The sequence below is a fragment of the Eleutherodactylus coqui genome, chromosome 1 (genome assembly GCF_035609145.1).
Source record: "Eleutherodactylus coqui strain aEleCoq1 chromosome 1, aEleCoq1.hap1, whole genome shotgun sequence".
NCBI lineage: Eukaryota > Metazoa > Chordata > Amphibia > Anura > Eleutherodactylidae > Eleutherodactylus > Eleutherodactylus coqui.
Window position 1 is genome coordinate 145,656,916 of NC_089837.1, and position 21,986 is coordinate 145,678,901.

General features: G+C 45.2%; 1 protein-coding gene across 2 annotated transcripts in view; it reads right to left on the reverse strand.

Annotated features, from left to right (window-relative positions):
* Positions 1-1,789: 1,789 nt before the first annotated feature.
* The window catches only part of PEX5L (peroxisomal biogenesis factor 5 like), a 94,968-nt gene continuing 74,771 nt past the window's right edge, over positions 1,790-21,986 (reverse strand). For both annotated transcript variants that reach the window (XM_066590086.1, XM_066590078.1), the window contains 4 exons: positions 21,654-21,851; positions 13,063-13,228; positions 3,986-4,143; positions 1,790-1,994 (listed from right to left, as the gene is read on the reverse strand). In XM_066590086.1, coding sequence (XP_066446183.1) covers positions 1,790-1,994; positions 3,986-4,143; positions 13,063-13,228; positions 21,654-21,851 — 727 coding nt within the window. The remainder of the gene's footprint in view (positions 1,995-3,985; positions 4,144-13,062; positions 13,229-21,653; positions 21,852-21,986) is intronic.

Consider the following 21,986-nt stretch of genomic DNA (forward strand, 5'->3'; position numbering starts at 1 on the left):
TTGCATTACAAAACGCAATCCTCTGCACACAGCCGCGATTTGTCCGCATGAAAACACACGCGGAAAACAAATCATGGCATTTTCTATTTCTTTGCGGGTCTCGCAGAGGCCCGCACAGAAATGTCAGTGGTGACGGGCCGGCTCCGCTCTGCACATGCGCCAGCTGGGCAGCATCCGCCACATCACAGAGCAGAGGAGACACCAGGAGTGGGTGAGCCGCAGGTCTCTGCATGGGCACGAGTCCGCAACCCACTGCGAGAATTCTCGCAGCATGATCCGACCCGGCCGTCTGCAGGCGGCCTATGTGTTTAAGCCCTGATAGTGTAAAAGTACATTGCAATGCGATGGAGAAATGCTAACTCTGTCTGCAATGACAGCATGCACAACTTAAAGAGACATTCCCAGACCTAATTCTCTATGGCCAATGTTAAAAATAATAAAAAGTTTGCAAAATAGATATTTATAACAACATACCGTAATATTAAATAATAATATTTATAACAGAAGTTAAAACACAAATATCATATTATGTATTTCTAAAACAGTGATCACAAGAACTATAATCCGTACACAGCCCTATGTGGGACAATATTGGAATGCTATTGCTTTATTACATCATTTCATAACCAAATATTTGCAGTGGTTTAACAGCGTCTAAATGAGGACTTGTCATCTTTTGGTCTTATAGTAGTAGTAGATAGCAAGTTCCAGCTTGCCATGTTAATATTAGGATCTCATAGGTCGACACGAAATTCAAGAAAACCATAAAGTGCCTAGCTCGAGTCATTATGAAGCCATTTATACATTATTTCTTCCCATTTACTACACTAAAACAATTTTAGAAATCTGAGTACACAAAATGGGTGACCTAAACGTCTACAAAATATCTAAGTAGAATATATTTGGTCCTATCCGCCATATTGGCCAGACTTTTCAAGACTTCATTACTACTTGATGCCAAAATATTGCGTAAATAAAAGACAGGCTAAAGTGCAAATGTACAGTCACAAACAGGCGTGTTATAGCCTCAGTCAGTGCAACTTACTGATTGTGTAAGAAGTAAAATAAATATCAAATCTGGCAGTTTGGCTACACCTGCGGACAATACAACTGATATATATATATATGTTAACAAAGGCAACTAGCGTCATTCTGACAGCGCTCTCCGCTGCACACTGTATTCCTGTAGATTTATTGGGACGTGCATTGGATTGGTGACATTCCTTAGAAGGTGCAACCGTAAATTTATATTCTATCAGGTTATGCAAAATAGTACTAACAAAACTACATCATCTCTACTAGCATGTTCAAAGATCATACAGGCTGTGAAAAACGTATAGATCCTCATGCACTGATCAAGAGTTCCTCCATGTTCTGCAGGTGGTTGCAGTGCTAGTTTATATAGAAAGCACCTTCCAAACATTGACATCCAATAGTGAATGAAGAACAGCAGCAGGTAACAGGGACGGTTTTCTGTAACAAATGCTTGAAAATGGAATAGGTCCCCTGTATACCAGTCATTTACTATAAGAATATTTCTATGTAAATATTAATTAGTGGAAAGATACTTCTTTTTTCAAATTGTTCATAAAGTAGGATTCATGTACAACCGCTTGTTTAATTGTGCTTTTTGTGTCAGATATAACCCAGCAAGCTTTGGGAAAAAAGCCAAGTTATCATCTGATGGAAGTACTGAATACCATGCCCAGCTGAAGACAGCAAATATAACGTTCTTTGTAAAAAAAAATAAAAATAAAAATAAGACTGTTCTTGAGGCTCAGACAAGTTTTCAAGATTCTATATTAAATGCTCTTAATAGGATGTCCAGGTCTCCCACATTGGCGGCATGAAAGAGTTCTGGTTGGTCCATCATGGAGAGCGCTATCCTGAGTGCAGCCCAAATGTTGCCTGAGTTTACAGGATGCTGAGCTTGCTGATGAGTTCTACTTTTCCTCTGCAGATTTAGAGCCGTCAGGAAGTTGCTAACAGCCTCTCTAGAAAGCAAATATATAAATGATAAGCATGCAGGTCAAGCAGAATCTGGAATCAGATATGTAATAATAAGTCTTAAAAAATAATCATCATACTAAACATAATCCATATCTATTGTATGTGTTATCTTTACTAATTCTTTGGTGTGCAGAATACTATTGTTGTTCAAGCTGAACCGTAATCATGGGATAGTCTGCAGTCATTGCTGATGGATAATTGTACTGGTTGGTCTCATTACTACACAAGTCTCAAACACACATGAGGGGGGCTTTATCCAGGGGATTTTGACAGCAGTTTTCTGGCAACTTTTTTTCATTTCCCCTGTTTAAAGATGTGACAAATTTATCATATGTAGCACAAAGTTGAGAAATTTGTAAGAAGTCACATGTCATGTCTCTAAATATTGGCCATGTAGCAAACCTTGCAGACTTTTCCAGACACCAAGAAGGAAAGAAAAGCCATACATTTGTTCTTTTGGGCATAAGTCAATAGTAAGTCTGACTGTTGGGACACTATATCTATGGTAAGGCACTATGGAGATACTACAGCTATGTCAGGACCCTGCAGCTATGTGGGATTACTACAGATATATGAGATCACTACAGTAATGTGTGGGCACCAGGGGACACTACAGTTCTGTGGGGGCACCGTTGGGACACTATTCTATATGGAAGCACTGGAGGGGCACCCTTGGTATACTAGAAATATATGCGTGTACCATTGGGACACCATAGCTACGTAGGGGCACTGTGGGGGCATGAAAGATATGTTAGATCACTACATGTGGCAGCATTGTGTGGACATTGTAACTTTGTGCGCATACAAAGTGGGCAATACAGCTTTGTAGGGGCACAGATGGTGAAAGTTTAACGTTAAGAAAGAGGGAAATTGTCATTATGAAGGGGGAGCATAACAGAAAATTATTACTGTGTGACACTGAGAGGGGCATTGGAAATAGTAGACAAGTTATGAAGAAGTCTTTGTAGTGCTCTGAGCTGAGGTAGAGAAGAAAAGGGAAAACAGAAGACTATAATCAGAGGAGGCCTTATTTCAGTAAATAAACTAGTAAACTATTATTAATCTTTGTGGTCAGAGGGAAACTGCACAATATTAGATTTTTTTTTATATAGATTGTGACTAGAGATGAGTGAGCATACTTGCTAAGGCAAACTACTCGAGCGAGTAGTGCCTTATGTGAGTACCTGCCCCCTCGTCTCTAAGGATTCGGGTGCCGGCGGGGGGCAGGGAGCGGCGGGGGAGAGCGGGGAGGAATGGGAGGGAGATCTCTCTCTCACTCTCTCCTCCCCGCCTCCCCCTGCTCACTCCCGCAACTCACCGCTCTCCCCCGCCGGCACCTGAATCTTTAGAGACGAGCAGGCAGGTACTCGCATAAGGCACTAATCGCTCGAGTAGTTTGCCTTAGCGAGTACGCTCGCTCATCTCTAATTGTGACATTGAAAAAAAAAAAAATCTGCAATCAGCAATTCTTAACGAATATGGTTATATATAATATTGTAGCAAGGTAGTATACAGGATGGCCTGCAGAGGGCGTAAAATCAGGCATAATGTGTGCTAATCAGCAAGGACAGCTGTAGGACTGTGTCTGGAGTAGTTAAAACCTCCAGACACATTGAGTTCCCTGCTGAAAGCCAGGGAAAGAGGCTGTGGAGACAGCTTCAGGATCTGCAAAGCCTGGGGTCCGGCGCGGACCAGACTGTGTTGGTCCCTAGTCTGACAGGGAAAGACGCACTATTAATGTATAGTGACAAAAACACTACGGGTTGGAAACCCAGATGTATGTGTAATAAAGCTGGTAGACGCCAGAGTGTTGAAGAATCCAGTTGTCTAGCGTCTCTATGAATGTGGTGCCAACCATCTTAAGGGAGAAGATGGTGATCCCCGTACACAAGTAACCTCTAGGTTGCCACAATATTTTATATATAATATATATACACACACATACACATTTTTTGTGACTCTTAGCATTGCTAACCTGTGAGCTCCCAGGTTAATACAGCTTATTCCTAAATTGTATCTGCTTCTAATGAAACCTGGTTGTATTTCCAGCGCTTTTGTGTAGGCTTCTACGGCTTCTTCACTTCGATCTCCATTTGCTAGTGTTGCACCTAGACGGTTCCACAAGGAATAGTCCTGTTAAGAAATAGGTAAACTGAAACACAGTCTTATAACATAAACCATGTTATATTGTTGCATTATTCTAGGGTTTTAATCAACAGATTAATTTTGTAAAACCCATTTTGGGCTTTTTGTAGAAAAATAAACATATTTCAAATATACTTAAAGACTAGAGATGAGCGAACGTGTTCTTCCGAGCTTGATATTCGTGCGAATATTAGGGTGTTCGGGATGTTCGTTATTCGTAACGAACACCATGCGGTGTTCTGGTTACTTTCACTTCCTTCCCTGAGACGTTAGCGCGCTTTTCTGGCCAATTGAAAGACAGGGAAGGCATTACAACTTCCCCCTGTGACATTCAAGCCCTATACCACCCCCCTGCTGTGAGTGGCTGGGAAGATCAGGTGTCACCCGAACATAAAAGTCGGCCCCTCCCGCGGCTCGCCTCAGATGCCGTGTGAGTTAGATGAGGGACAGTGCTGTTTGTACCGGAGCTGCTGTAGGGAAAGAATTGGTAGTTAGTGTAGGCTTCAAGACCCCCCAAAGGTCCTTATTAGGGCCACTGATAGCTGTGTGTTGGCTGCTGTTAGCAGTGGCAATTTTTTTTTCTTCTCAAAATCGGCTCTGCAGAGCGTTGCACCTGGCATTAGGGACAGAAGTGCTGCATAGGCAGGGAGAGTGTTAGGAGTGAGTGTAGCCTTCAAGAACCTCAACGGTCCTTTCTAGGGCCATATTTAACCGTGTGCAGTACTGTCCAGGCTGCTGTTAGCTGTGCTGCATTTTTTTTTGCTTCTCAAAATCGCCTCTGCAGAGCACTGCACCCTCCATTGATACTGCAGGGAAAGAATTGTATAGGCAGGGCCACAACACAGTTATTATTCATTGAATATACGCAGTGCTGCCTTTTGCTTGTAAAACAAGTGAAAATAATTCTATTTGTCCTGCCTCTGTCCGTCCTAAGGGCGGTGGACACGTGTGAGCTGCGTGTGCAACCTGTAAAAATCAGACGCACCCAGCTACGTTTTACTCCTGGCTTCGCCATTTGCTTTCCTTAATTGGGAAAAAAAATACCTGCTCTGCCACAGTTAATAACTCTGCTACCCTCACGTTCTGTGACACATTAGCAGGAAAACAGCACAGTTATTAAACTTCTCATGTTCATAGAATATACGCAGTGCTGCCTTTTGGTGCAAAAAAACGGAAAATAATTCTATTTGTCCTGCCTCTGTCCGTCCTAAGGGCGGTGGACACGTGTCGGCTGCGTGTGCAACCTGTAAAAATCAGACGCACCCAGCTACGTTTTACTCCTGGCTTCGCCATTTGCTTTCCTTAATTGGGGAAAAAAAATACCTGCTCTGCCACAGTTAATAACTCTGCTACCCTCACGTTCTGTGACACATTAGCAGGAAAACAGCACAGTTATTAAACTTAGATTATACATTCACTAGAGGCAGTGGGGCCTTTCGTTTTCAAAAAAGGGAAAAAATTATATTTGGCCTGCAGTCTTGCGCCAATTTATTAGCTGCCTGTGAAATCAAATCACTGGTAATACAGCATGCTGAGGGGTAGGGGTAGGCCTAGAGGACGTGGACGCGGCCGAGGACGCGGAGGGCCAAGTCAGGGTGTGGGCACAGGCCGAGCTCCTGATCCAGGTGTGTCGCAGCCGACTGCTGCGCGATTAGGAGAGAGGCACGTTTCTGGTATCCCCACATTCATCACCCAATTAATGGGTCCACGCGGGAGACGGTTATTAGAAAATGAGCAGTGTGAGCAGGTCCTGTCCTGGATGGCAGAAAGTGCTTCGAGCAACCTATCGTCTACCCGCAGTTCTGCGCCGTCCACTGCTGCAAATCCGAATCCTCTGTCTGCTGCTCCTCCTTCCTCCCAGCCTCCTCACTCCACTACAATGACACCTGCTCAGGAGCGGGAACACTCCCAGGAACTGTTCTCGGGCCCCTGCTTAGATTGGGCAGCAGCGGTTCCTCTCCCACCAGAGGAGTTTATCGTCACTGATGCCCAACCATTCGAAAGTTCCCGGGGTCCGGGGGAAGAGGCTGGGGACTTCCGCCAACTGTCTCAACAACTTTCTGTGGGTGAGGAGGACGATGACGATCAGACACAGTTGTCTTGCAGTGAGGTAGTAGTAAGGGCAGTAAGTCCGAGGGAGCAGCGCACAGAGGATTCGGAGGAAGAGCAGCAGGACGATGAGGTGACTGACCCCACCTGGTGTGCAACGCTTACTCAGGAGGACAGGTCTTCAGAGGGGGAGTCAAGGGCATCAGCAGGGCAGGTTGCAAGAGGCAGTGCGGTGGCCAGGGGTAGAGGCAGGGCCAGACCGAATAATCCACCAAGTGTTTCCCAAAGCGCCCCCTCGCGCCATGCCACCCTGCAGAGGCCGAGGTGCTCTAAGGTCTGGCAGTTTTTCACAGAGACGCCTGACGACCGACGAACAGTGGTGTGCAACCTTTGTCGCGCAAAGCTCAGCCGGGAAGCCAACACCAACAGCCTCACCACCACCACCATGCGCAGACATATGATGGCCAAGCACCCCGCAAGGTGGGACGAAGGCCATTCAGCGCCTCTGGTTTGCACCCCTGCCTCTCCCCCTGTGCCCCAACCTGCCACTGAGATGCAACCCCCCTCTCAGGACACAGGCACTACCGTCTCCTGGCCTGCACCCACACCCTCACCTCCGCTGTCCTCTGCCCCATCCAGCAGTGTAGTTCAGCGCACCGTCCAGCCGTCGCTTGCGCAACTGTTGGAGCGCAAGCGCAAGTACGCCGCCACGCACCCGCACGCTCAAACGTTAACCGTCCGCATAGCAAAATTCATCAGCCTTGAGATGCTGCCGTATAGGGTTGTGGAAACGGAGTCCTTCAAAAGTATCATGGAGGCGGCGGCCCCGCGCTACTCAGTTCCCAGTCGCCACTACTTTTCCCGATGTGCCGTCCCAGCCCTGCACGACCATGTCTCCCGCAACATTGTACGCGCCCTCACCAACGCGGTTACTGCCACGGTCCACTTAACTACGGACACGTGGACAAGCACAGGCGGGCAGGGCCACTACATCTCCCTGACGGCACATTGGGTGAATTTAGTGGAGGCTGGGACAGAGTCAGAGCCTGGGACCGCTCATGTCCTACCCACCCCCAGAATTGCGGGCCCCAGCTCGGTGGTGGTATCTGCGGAGGTGTATGCTTCCTCCACTAAAGCACCCTCCTCCTCCTCCTCCTCCTCTGTCTCGCAATCAAGATGTGTTAGCAGCAGCATGTCGCCAGCAGTCGGTGTCGCGCGGTGTGGCAGCACAGCGGTGGGCAAGCGTCAGCAGGCCGTGCTGAAACTACTCAGCTTAGGCGATAAGAGGCACACGGCCCACGAACTGCTGCAGGGTCTGACACAGCAGACCGACCGCTGGCTTGCGCCGCTGAGCCTCCAACCGGGCATGGTCGTGTGTGACAACGGCCGTAACCTGGTGGCGGCTCTGCAGCTCGGCAGCCTCACGCACGTGCCATGCCTGGCCCACATCTTTAATTTGGTGGTTCAGCGCTTTCTGAAAAGCTACCCACGCTTGTCAGACCTGCTCGTAAAGGCGCGCCGGCTCTGCGCACATTTTCGCAAGTCCCACACGGACGCTGCCACCCTGCGCACCCTGCAACATCACTTTAAGCTGCCAGTGCACCGACTGCTGTGCGACGTGCCCACACGGTGGAACTCTACGCTCCACATGTTGGCCAGGCTCTATGAACAACGTAGAGCTATAGTCGAATACCAACTCCAACATGGGCGGCGCAGTGGGAGTCAGCCTCCTCAATTCCTTTCAGAAGAGTGGGCCTGGTTGGCAGACATCTGCCATGTCCTTGGTAATTTTGAGGAGTCTACCCTGGTGGTGAGCGGCGATGCTACAATCATTAGCGTCACCATTCCTCTGCTATGCATCTTGAGAAATTCCCTGCAAACCATAAAGGCAGCTGCTTTGCGCTCGGAAACGGGGGCGGGGGAAGACAGTATGCCGCTGGATAGTCAGGGCACCCTCCTGTCTATTTCTCAGCGCGTACAGGAGGAGGAGGAGGAGCATGAGGAGGATGAGGAGGAGGGGGAAGAGACAGCTTGGGCCGCTGCTGACGGTACACCGGCTGATTGCCTGTCATCCTTTCAGCGTATATGGCCTGAGGAGGAGGAGGAGGAGGAGGAGGAGGAGGAGGATCCTGAAAGTGATCTTCCTAGTGAAGACAGCCATGTGTTGCGTACAGGTACCCTGGCACACATGGCTGACTTCATGTTAGGATGCCTTTCTCGTGACCCTCGCGTTGCACGCATTCTGGCCACGACGGATTACTGGGTGTACACACTGCTCGATCCACGGTATAAGGATAACCTGCCCACTCTGATTCCCGAAGAGGAAAGGGGTTCGAGAGTGTTGCTATACCACAGGACCCTTGCGGACAAGCTGATGGTAAAATTCCCAGCCGACAGCGCTAGTGGCAGAAGGCGCAGTACCGAGGGCAAGGTAGCAGGGGATGTGCGTAGATCGAGCAGCATGTACATCCCAGGCAGTGCAACAGTCTTTAAGGGCCTGGCCAGCTTTATGGCTCCCCACCAAGACTGTGTCACCGCTCCCCAGTCACGGCTGAGTCGGCGGGAGCACTGTAAAAGGATGGTGAGGGAGTACGTAGCGGATCGCACGACCATCCTTGGTGACGCCTCTGCCCCCTACAACTACTGGGTGTCGAAGCTGGACACGTGGCCTGAACTAGCGCTGTATGCCCTGGAGGTGCTTGCTTGTCCTGCGGCTAGCGTCTTGTCGGAGAGGGTGTTTAGTGCGGCTGGGGGAATCATCACAGATAAGCGTAGCCGCTTGTCAACCGACAGTGCCGACAGGCTAACACTCATCAAGATGAACAAAGGCTGGATTTCGCCAGACTTCTGTTCTCCACCAGCGGACAGCAGCGATACGTAAGCAATACGTAGGCTGCACCCGCGGATGGAAGCTACGTTCTCTCTCACCATCCAAAACGGGGACATTTCTGCTTCATCAATCTGTGTCTAATATTCCTCCTCCTCCTCCTGCTCCTCCTCCTGAAACCTCACGTAATCACGCTGAACGGGCAATTTTTCTTAGGGCCACAAGGCTCACTCAAATAATTTTTCTGAACAATTTTTATAAGTTTCAATGCGCTTAAAAGCATTGGAACTTTAACTTGAACCAATTTTTCGTTACACTGGGCTGCCTCCAGGCCTAGTTACCACTTAAGCCACATTAACCAAAGCGATTAATGGGTTTCACCTGCCCTCTTGGCTGGCCATGGCCAATTTTTGGGATGTACATTAGTACTGTTGATACAGCAATTTTTGTGGGCCCTCGCCTACAGTGTAATCAAATTAATTTTTAGCCCACCTGCATTACAGCTGACGTTACCTCAGCTGTGTTGGGCAATGCAATGGGATATTTTTATGTACTGCCGGTGGGTTCCAGGGAGCCACCCATGCTGTAGGTGCACACGGAGTTTTTAATACATCTGTACACTTCTAAAGAACCCCAGTCTGACTGGGGCATGCAGTGTGGGCCAAAGCCCACCTGTATTACGCACGACATTACTACCTCAGCTGTGTTGGGCAATGCAATGGGATATTTCTATGTACCGCCGGTGGCTTCCTGGCACCCACCCAGGCAGTGGGTCCACAGGGAGTTTAACCTACATGTGTCCACTTGTAAAGAACCCCAGTCTGACTGGGGCATGCAGTGTGGGCCGAAGCCCACCTGCATTAAGCACGACATTACTACCTCAGCTGTGTTGGGCAATGCAATGGGATATTTTTATGTACCGCCGGTGGGTTCCAGGGAGCCACCCATGCTGTAGGTGCACACGGAGTGTAACCTACATGTGTCCACTTGTAAAGAACCCCGGTCAGACTGGGGCATGCAGTGTGGACCGAAGCCCACCTGTATTACGCACGACATTACTACCTCAGCTGTGTTGGGCAATGCAATGGGATATTTCTATGTACCGCCGGTGGCTTCCTGGCACCCACCCATGCTGTGGGTCGACAGGGACTTCACAATAGGGAGTTGTACCTGCCTGTGTCTATGAATTAAAAAGCCCGGTCTAACTGGGGCATGCAGACACCTTGACAGAATGAATAGTGTGTGGCACATAGGTTCCCCATTGCTATGCCTACGTGTGCAGCTCCTGATGGCGGTGGCACAGGATTCTATTTCTCATTGCTTCTGTACAGCATTGTGGGCTATCGCCCCGCCCCTTTTAAAGAGGGCCGCTGCCTAGCCATGCCAACCCTCTGCAGTGTGTGCCTGCGGTTCCTCCTCATGGCAGACGCACTTCTAAATAGACATGAGTGTGGCGTGGCATGAGGGCAGCTGAAGGCTGCGCAGGGACACTTTGGTGTGCGCTGTGGGGGGAGGGGGGGCGGTTGGTCAGCATGTAACCCAGGAGAAGTGGCAGCGGAGTGTCATCCAGGCAGTGATTGTGCTTTGTTGTAGCTAGTGTGGTGCTTAGCAAAGGTATGCCATGCTAATGAGGGCTTTTCAGAAGTAAAAGTTGTTGGGAGGGGGGGGGCCCACTCTTGCCGGTATTGTGGCTTAATAGTGGGACCTGTGAACTTGAGATGCAGCCCAACATGTAGCCCCTCGCCTGCCCTATCCGTTTCTGTGTCATTCCCATCACTTTCTTGAATTGCCCAGATTTTCACACATGAAAACCTTAGCGAGCATCGGCGAAATACAAAAATGCTCTGGTCGCCCATTGACTTCAATGGGGTTCGTTGTTCGAAACGAACCCTCGAACATCGCGGGAAGTTCGTTCCGAATAACGAACACCCGAACATTTTGGTGTTCGCTCATCTCTATTAAAGACCTAAAAAATACTGATTTCGCCACTCCCGTCTGCTGCTAGTCCTCTCTTTAGGATGTCAGGTCATGATGTGATATCCATGGCAGCCAGTCCTAGCCTTGTGGACACATTGTCACAATACTGGGCTATTAGTGGCTGCCATTGTCATGGTCACTAGTGAAGTGAATGGCTAGGTGGAAATACTCATCTTTTTTAAGACTGTAGGTATATATGAAACGTTTCTTTTCTGAATAGGACACAGTACTGTCACCTGCAGATGTAGTCCATTAGTTGTGGGTTTTCCGTGGCGTAATACAGTATCAGGAAAGTGGATCAAATTTTAACAAATCTTATCTACATGCTGCTAAAATCTTCAGCGCAGATGCACATGCGGATTGGATATTGATATCTGCAGCACATCAATTCTTTCAATGGATTTTTATTTGGAAAAAAATTGATGAAATCTGTGGCAAATCTGGAACAAAAATCTGCATGTGAGTGTGCAAACATGCGGGTGATAGCAAGTAGAGATGAGCGAGTATACTCGCTAAGGCACATTACTCGAGCGAGTAGTGCCTTAGCCGAGTATCTCCCCACTCGTCTCTAAAGACTCGGGGGCCGGCGGGGGGCAGGGAGCGGGGAGGAACGGAGGGGAGATCTCTCTCTCCCTCTCTCCCTCCCGCTCCACCCCGCTCCCTGCCGCAACTCACCTGTCGACCGCACCGGCCCCCGAATCTTTAGAGACGAGCGGGGAGATACTCGGCTAAGGCACTACTTGCTCGAGTAATGTGCCTTAGCGAGTATACTCGCTCATCTCTAATAGCAAGTCTTCTTTCTGATGGTAGAACTTGTTGTTATAGAGAAAAAAATTGTGGTGCAACACCATAGAGAGGAGTGTCATCACAAATTCCAAACACCTATTTGACAGCTCAGAACGTATCAGGTGATATCTTGTAGCCTGTAAACCACTAGAATGGTCAATGATAGTGTACAATGAGGTTACATCAAAAGATCCGAGGATAACTCTCTCGGTCAATGTTACTTCTCACAACTTCAGTAAAAAGTCAGTGGTATCCTGTATGTAAGAACGCACCTCCATCGTGTATCGCCTTAACACCCTGTCCAAGAACCTGGATACATTGTTAAAAATCGAGCCCCTCCCGGAAATGATGGGACGACCTAGGGGGGGCTTCAAGGTTCTTCTGTATCTTCGGCAGGGTGTACAGGATCGGTACTACTGGAGCAGACGGCAACAGGAAGTCATACAGCTGTTTATCACTGTTCTCCAAAGACAAGGCCTCATCCAATACATCTCTGAGTTTACTTAAATACAGCGCAGTAGGATTCTGTTGCAACAATTCATACACATCAGTGTTCAACAACTGTCCTATTGGTATTGTGGCTGATGGTCGTCGGGTTTTAATGGGTTATGGTGATTGATGTAGAGTCTTGTTGTATGGTGTATATAATGTGTCATGTAGTGCATGTTGGCATTGACTTGATAAAGACCACAGGCAGCTGTCAAAATGTTGTCTGCCTTTTTATGGATTGAAATAAAGAATTATGTCCTGGAAAAGAGAAATGCTCTGAGGATTTTCATGTCCACCTCATATGCTGCTCCTTTTCTTAAGGCTTGTTAAAATTGCTCCACAGCCACACTCCACTGTCCTTCCTCTATGCTGCTGATCAAGACATATGACTGCTGCAGCCAATCACTGGCCACACAATAAATCATGTTATTTGTATAGCGCCAACTTATTCCGCAGCGCTTTCAGGTAATTTATTTATTATCCCCCACCAAGCTGGGTACTCATTTTACCGACCTCAGAAGGATGGAAGGCTGAGCCGACCTTGAGCCGGCTACCTGAACCTTGTAGGGATAGAACTTGCAACCTTCAGGTCATGTGCGAGAGCTTGCACTCTGCGCCGCACAATGACCCTCTATAATCAGTGATTGGCTACAGAGAGGTTGTGAAGCAATTTTTTGTCATGGGAAGCCCCTTTAAGGAATAAAAAGTCATAGGCAGTAAAGTTTTAAACTTGAACATAACCATAGTAGAAGCTTTTTTAATTCTTAAAAACTGCTTACATCTGGTCGCACCATTAAGGCAGAGTTGAATGCATCCACAGCTCTATCAAACTCTCCACTAAGGTTAAATAAAACACCTAGTCCAGTTTGCAAGTCAGGGTCTATCAGATCACCATTCTGATGTGCTGCTTCTAGGTACAACTCCTTCACCTCTTCCAGAGAAGTACTGAAATAAAAAAAATTGCTGTAATTAATACTTAAACTTACCCTATTACTACATTGCATTGCATATGTTACAAAAAAAATTAAGCTTACACATTTCTTTCTATTCATATAGTAGAAGTTATTCCATGGAAAACATTTATCGCCTAGTTCGCCACCTAAATGAACCCACCATTCTAGGGGAGTTTGAATAGAACTGTGGTCATGAATATGCCCTGCTGCTCTATACAATGTCTATGGAATTGACAGAGATAGTCGAGCACTGTAGCATTATTATTAATGTGTAGTCGGTTAATGAGAAGAATGATAGGTCTATTGTACAGTGAAGTGTGGATAAACAGATTAACATGCTTAGACACTATAGAGTGTTGTCTATGCAAGTTGATAAGGAGTTGTGATGTAGATTGTAAAAAAAGTTTTAGTACTGGGGGCATGGCTAGGCACGGAATGGAGAGGGTACAGGGAAAAGACACTGTTCCTCTGATCCATAATTTTACAAAGGAAGATTTTCCCCCCTACTGAACTTCACTTTCTGCACAGGGGGCTTCCCTTATCCTCCTGTACCTTCCTGGACATCTGGATGGGTCCACTAACAGTGGCGTGCGGCCGAACTTACCTGAGTTGGAGCTGAGGGACTGTTCCAGAGCTAGGAGGAAAAGAGAGGGGGAGATGACTCTCCTGATCTCCCAAATTAATACAATTGATTCCCTAAATAAGTTAATTCTACACCCCATAGAACTGGAATTTTCAGACTGTGTGCGAAACCACAAAGTCATCTGGCTGTAAAGCATAACATTGTCTTTCAGAAAATGACATGCAATTTTATGCTCATGATAACCGTACTGGAGCGTTTTTAGCCAAATGACTTAAAAGGCTTAAATCTAAGGAGAGAATTAGATTTCTTCCAGATTCTAAAGGGCATAAGATGACACACCCTCAAGAAATTACTAATGCATTCTCATATTATTCTTTCTTTAAGGCAAAATACAAATACACACCAATCTCAACTGAAGGAAATTTTAAGCTTTTTGCAAAGCATTAATCTTCTTCATTTATCACTGAACCAATTAGCTTTCCTCTCTGTAACATTTTTTGTGTCTGAAGTCCTAGAAGCCAGGGGCGTAACTATAGGGGATGCACCCGGGCCCAGGACCCTTAGGGGGCCCATAAGGCCCATATTCTCCATATAGGGAGCCCAGGAGTATGAATAAAGCATTATAGTTGGCGATATCCATAAGCCTCTTTATCCCAGGTCTGCTTTTACCTCTTTCGCCATGTCTGCTTGTGCATTCTAAAGTATTTCTATATTTTACGATGACTCTTTTTTTCTTGGCTTCCTAAAGTAAGGCCTCCTTCCCACGAACGGATTTCCGCCGCGTAATTCGCGGCGAAAATCCGCTGCGTTGCCCGCAGCTATTAGGTTCTATTGAACCTAATAGCACAATGCTCACGATGCGTAATTCCACCGCGGAATTACGCACCGCGATTTCTCCCGTCCTCACCCGCAGCATGCTCTATTTTCTGCGGGTGAGGACGGGCTGTACGCACTGACGGCTTCCATTGCAGTCAATGGAAGCCGTCCGTTCACGCTATCTCCCGCTGTAACCAGCGGGAGATAGCGTGAAAAAACGCTTTCCCGCCCACCGCCGCGCGTCATATGACGCCATATGACGCGGCCGGCCGCGTCACGTGACACGGCCAGTGACGCGGCGGCGGTGGGCGGTGACGGGCGGTGACGCGGCGGCGGTGGGCGGGGAAGCGATTTCACGCTATCTCCCGCAGGTAAGTATAGGGGCTCTGGGGGGCGCTGTGACGGGCTTCACTGCGTAATATTACGCGGCGGACCCCGTCACGCTCGTGGGAAGGAGGCCTAAGTCTTCACATATGCTACTTTGGGATTTTAAACAACAATTACATTTGGAGGATTGGAGATCAACTCTCTCCTGGGCTAAAAAGGTTTCCCATGGAATTAGACATTGGCAGTCCTTGTCAAAAATATTTATGCATTGGAACCTTTGCTAAAATGACCAATTCTGTCTCCGAAATGTGTCGGAAGGGTTGTGGACTCAAAGGAACTTATTTTTATATGCCTTGGTTTTGCACTGTTCTTTGTTCTTTCTGAATGGGATCTTTAATTCTGTTTATACTGTAATACATCATTACATGGCCTCCGATTCAGCACTGGCTCTTTTTTTTTTTGGACATACAAATAGGTTACTATTATTCAGTTCTTACTTCTCATATTTTCCTTGTGTCATTGTTTGACAATTCCTAAGAAATGGAAGTTCACAGATAAATCTTCACTTTCTGAAGTTATTCAGTCTATTAACCCTTTCCAATCCAATGTCGGGCCTGCCCCGACATCATTTTCCTCCACAGCTCCGATGTCGGGACAGGCCCGACACTACAGTGCAGGAATGCATCTGCACCCGATCATCAGACACATCGTGTGCAGATACACTCCTGCACTGATCCTCATCAAGGACCCCCAAGGAGAAGGCAGAAAGGGTTTTTAGCCCTTTCTGCCTTCTCCTTTACACATTACATAGCGCTCAATTAGTGCTATGTAATGCTGAGAGATTCCGGCCGGCGATCATGTGACTGCCAGTGTCACCTGACCCACAGCTGTTACATGAACGCCGAGCCGGGAGCCTGAAGGGAGAATGCGGAATTATTACGTCCACATTTCCCCCACGGTGTAGTGACCACCTTCACCCTCCTGAACTCTGTCAGATCAGGAGGGTGTAGGGAAAATGTATTTATTCTCATCCATTTTCCCCAGCTCCAATTTATTTGGAGCTGGGGAGAATGGATGAGAAAAAATAAATGGATTGGAAAGGGTTAATCGTACGTACCATTTAGAAGAAGTATATTCCCATAGATATAGGCACCTTGGACAAAATATCTCAATATGAATCCCTTAGAGTTGTGTATATTGTATATTTTATTTTTTTTGGAGAGTGTGCTGCCTGTCCGGGCCCGCTGGCCATATGAAATAATGTGCAATATTGTTTGAACAAGTTCAAATTTTATTTCTCTCTATACCACTAGTGTAACTATAGAGGATGCAGCGAATGTGGTTGCACACGGGCCCATGAGCCTTAGGGGACCCATAATGCCTCTCTTCTCCAACTAGGGAGCCCAGTACTATGAATAAAGCATCATAGTTGGGGGCCCTGTTACAGGTTTTGCATTGGGACCTAGGAGCTTCAAGTTACACCCCTGCTCTATACCCTACTTAATGGTGGTGGATGCTTTATCCTTAACCTTCACTTATCTATATATATAAAGCTGAAAGCCCTCACTGACTGACTGACTGACTGACTGACTGACTGACTGACTGACTGACTGACTGACTGACTGACTGACTGACTGACTGACTGACTGACTCACTGACTGACTGACTCACTGACTGACTGACTCACTGACTGACTGACTCACTGACTGACTGACTGACTGACTCACTGACTCACTGACTCACTGACTCACTGACTGACTGACTCACTGACTGACTGACTCACTGACTGACTGACTCACTGACTGACTCACTGACTCACTGACTCACTGACTCACTCACTGACTCGCCAAAAGTTCTCCAACTTCCCAATGTCGTAGAAACATGAAATTTGGCGCAAGCATAGATTATCTCCAAAATAGGAAAAGAAATTGGGTCCCAACTCGATTATTCAATTCTAGCGCAAAAGAATTGGCGTCGAAATTTAACGTAGATAATTTAAATCACTCACTTCCCAATGTCATAGAAACGGGAAATTTGGCACGAGCATTGATTATGTCATAAATAGGAAAAGCTAATGGGTCCCAACTCCATTATTCAATTCTATGCGCAAAAGAATTAGCGTCCAAATTTTACGTACGGAATCTAATTTTCTCACTTTCTGGTGTCATAGAAACATGAAATTTGGCACGAGCATTGATTATGTCATAAATAGGAAACGCTAATGGGTCCCAACTCCATTATTCAATTCTAACGCAAAAGAATTGGCGTCGAAATTTTACGTGCGGAATGTAATTTCTTCACTTTCCAGTGTCATAGAAATAGGAAATTTGGCAGGAGCCTTTATTATGTCATAAATAGTAAAAGCTAATGGGTCCCAACTCGATTATTCAATTCTATGCGCAAAAGAATTAGTGTCCAAATTTTACGTACGGAATCTAATTTTCTCACATTCCGGTGTCATAGAAACGGGAAATTGGCACGAGCATTGATTATGTCATATATAGGAAAAGCTAATGGGTCCCAACTCGATTATTCAATTCTATGCGCAAAAGAATTAGCGTCCAAATTTTACGTGCGGAATGTAATTTTCTCACTTGCCGGTGTCATAGAAACGGGAAATTTGGCAGGAGCATTGATTATGTCATAAATAGGAAAAGTTAATAGGTCCCAATTCCATTATTTAATTTTAGCACAAAAGAATTGGCGTCCAAATTTTATGTGCGGAATGTAATTTTTTCACTTTACGGTTTCATAGAAACAGGAAATTTGGCACGAGCATTGATTATGTCATAAATAGTAAAAGCTAATGGGTCCAAAATCGATTATTCAATTCTGTGCGCAAAAGAATTAGCGTCCAAATTTTACGTACGGAATCTAATTTTCTCACTTTCCGGTGTCATAGAAACGGGAAATTTGGCATGAGCATTGATTATGTCATAAATAGGAAAAGCTAATGGGTCCCAACTCGATTATTCAATTCTAGCGCAAAAGAATTAGCGTCCAAATTTTACGTGTGGAATGTAATTTTTTCACTTTCCGTTGTCATAGAAACAGGAAATTTGGCACGAGCATTGATTATGTCATAAATAGTAAAAGCTAATGGGTCCCAACTCGATTATTCAATTCTATACGCAAAAGAATTATCGTCCAAATTTTACGTACGGAATGTAATTTTCTCACTTTCCGGTGTCATAGAAATGGGAAATTTGGCACGAGCATTGATTATGTCATAAATAGTAAAAGCTAATGGGTCCCAACTCGATTATTCAATTCTATGCGCAAAAGAATTAGCGTCCAAATTTTACGTACGGAATGTAATTTTCTCACTTTCCGTTGTCATAGAAACAGGAAATTTGGCACGAGCATTGATTATGTCATAAATAGTAAAAGCTAATGGGTCCCAACTCGATTATTCAATTCTATGCGCAAAAGAATTAGCGTCCAAATTTTACGTACAGAATGTAATTTTCTCACTTTCCGGTGTCATAGAAATGGGAAATTTGGCAAGAGCATTGATTATGTCATAAATAGGAAAAGCTAATGGGTCCCAACTCCATTATTCAATTCTATGCGCAAAAGAATTAGCGTCCAAATTTTACGTGCGGAATGTAATTTTCTCACTTTCCGGTGTCATAGAAACAGGAAATTTGGCACGAGCATTGATTATGTCATAAATAGGAAAAGCTAATGGGTCCCAACTCCATTATTTAATTCTATATGCAAAAGAATTAGCGTCCAAATTTTACGTACATATTCTAAATCTCTCACTTCCCGGTGTCATAGAAATGGGAAATTTGGCACAAGCATTGATTGTGTCATAACTATGAAAAGTTAATGAGTCCCAACTCGATTATTCCATTCTAAACACAAAAGAATTAGTGTCCAAATTTTATGTACGTAATCTAATTCTCTCACTTCCTGATGTCATTTTATATAAAGAAACGTTGCATGGTTGCCTCCACGTGGTGTTTCCTGGGTAACGCAGAGACCTATGCAAAATGGTGAACATATGTTTTTCCTCAGTATCTCTAAAGTAACCACGACTTCATAAGATTTTCCGTGTGAACACCAGATAAACACCAGTACCAAATTAACTCGGGCGAAGCCGGGTATATCAGCTAGTCTAGTATATATGCAAATAAGTTTATACACAATATGTGTATTCTTTTAGACATCTGAGCATTTATTTACCAAGATTTGTTTGCCAAGTCTGTTTTGGACTTGGATTATTGCCTGTCCTGTTTGTTAAATATTTGAAAATATTTTTTAATAAAGAAAGAATTATTAAAAAAAAAAAAAGTAGTAGAACCCGTAGCTGCACAAAGCCATTGGCTTCTGCGTTGGCTCTGTTTGAGTTCTGTCCCTCGTTTTCCCTGCATTCTGTCAGGTCAGAATACATTTTTTAGAATTTTCAGGTGGTCCTCTGAGAGACAACACTAAATTATTAAACAATCATAGAGATATACAATCTTCTATTTGCTTCGCGATGAATACGATTCCTGAAGCAGTCAAGTGGCTTCAAGCATTCATGCAGCATTTTTTCAGGTTTGTATCTTTCGAACACGTTTTCTAAAGCTGGGAGATATCTGCTGTCAATACAAACTAATTCCAGGAGCTGACCTTCCTGATTACGATGAAGCAATCTCTGGAAATAGAGCATTCTTTAATAAGCTGCCTAACTAAATGAGAATCAGATTGTAAAAACAATTCCATCTTTGAAAGAAGTCAGCATATTATTTAAAGAAAAGTTGTGGAGTGACTGCATTTAAAGCAACCCACACCAGTCCCGGACAAACAAAGATAACTGCATCACTTCTTCGACTACCTGATGCACGCAGTACATTAGCTTGCATCATTAGTCTATGGCACTATATGCTGCTGTGACTGATTGGCTCTGATTGGTCAATGCTGCTCTTGTGGGCAGCACTAGCCAATCAGAGCAGCATGTAGTGTCTTAGACTACTAATGCATGGTGCAGCCATATTTGTTTGTCCAGGACCAAGAGTCGCTTTAATCTCTATATGATTTTATGTCACACTTATGGACTTCAGGTAGCTTTGGTCACTAATTATATCCCTACTATGTACATTCGAGAAGCAACAACTCAGAAACAGTGCTCTTTACAGATGTGTCTCCAGGGCCATTTAAACACCATGGTTGGTTCAGTGCAAAGGTAATTGAGTGGACCCTCCTCTGAATTTTTTGTGCCTCAGAAATTATGTATAATCCTCTAACCTCACTCACTGTAATGCTCACCTGTTGCCGTGCTCTACAGGTTTGACCTGACACTGCTGTTCTGTCTCTGGAATCAGCTGCTTGCCTTTTTCTCTGTTTTACTTAGAGGGGTTTTCCAGGGAGAATACTACTGATGACCTATCATCAGGATAAGTCATCAGTAGTTGATTGGCTGGGGTATGTCACTCAGGACCCCAACCGATCAGCTGAGCGGGCACATGCTGTCAGTGCCGCAAATACACAGAGGTCAGAGTGGAAGATATATAGTAAACAGATAAAATGCTGAGCAACTTTACAAATACCACAGGCAGCATTGACCCAGGACAGGTATGCTCATTACCCCTTGTATGTTTTATTCTGAAACACTGTGGCATTTCAGAATAAACACATTTGGAAAGGAGTTCCGAGTCATGGAGACAGTTGACGATGGTCTCTCCCCACCTGCTTTATGCAGAATGATAGATCTCTCTCTATACACAAAAGGTTTGAGAGAGCTGTCACTCTACATAATGTGGCTGAGAGAGGCAAGCGCAGCCCATCTCCATGATTCGGAGCTTACTCTGAGTATTTCAGAATAAAACATACACAGGGTTTATGAGCATGCATGTCCTGGGTTCATGGTGCTGCTAGTTTGGGCAGCATTAACCTGGTACCAAAATCCCTTTAAACTGCATTTAATAACTGCTTCTATATACACTAACATAGTAACATAGTATGTTAGGCTGAAGGGAGACAATATCTATTTAGTTCAGCCTGTTTACACTCCCCTTGTTGATCCAGAGGAAGGCAAAAAAACCCTAATGAGACAGAAGCCAATTTAGCCCATTTGGTGGAAAAAAATTCCTTCCTGACTCCATAATGGCAGTCCGAATAATCCCTGGATCAATGTTTGAAAGTTCCTACCTAAATGTAAGACCCGGAACAACAACCCCGCTGGTAACCTAATGTCTATATCCTGTAATATCATAGCGCTCTAGAAAGATGTCTAACCCCCTCTTAAACTCCTCTATGGATTTTGCCATCACCACGTCCTCAGGCAGAGAGTTCCACAGTCTCACTGCTCTTACAGTAAAGAACCCTTTTCTGTGCTGGTGATGAAACCTGCTTTCTTCTCGACGTAGAGGATGCCCTCTTGTTACCAACACAGTCCTGGGTATAAACAGATCATGGGAGAGATCCTTGTATTGTCCCCTAATGTATTTATACATAGTTATTTGATCACCCCTTAGCCGTCTTTTTTCCAGGGTGAATAATCCCAAATTTGATAGCCTCTCTGGGTATTCCAGTCCTCACATTCCGTTTATTAATTTTGTTACCCTTCTTTGAACCCCCTCAAGCGCTGCAACATCTTTCCTGAGCACCGGTGACCAGAACTGTAGACAGTATCCCATATTAGGCCTGACAAATGCCACTAGGTGATCAATTTTAATAGGAATGGTTAGCATGCTAATCTCACCTTTCCCACAAAGATTTTGACATCCTTCGTTTCAGGTCTGGGGATTCTGATTTTCCCTTCACTAGGTACTTATATCTGGGATTCTGTTTCATCCATGTCTTCAGAGCTTCATATGCTTCATTTTGGTGTCCCATATTAGTGTAGCTGACAGCTAAGGCCATTAGTGCTTTTAAATTATTTGGTTGTAGCTGTAAGCACCTAGAACGTAATACAACCTATTAGTTGCTAATTGATACAAAATATTATAAATGAAAATTAAAATGACTACATATTTTACAAAATGATGCAAAGGAGAATGTACATATATATGAATCATGTAAACTGCTAAGGGAA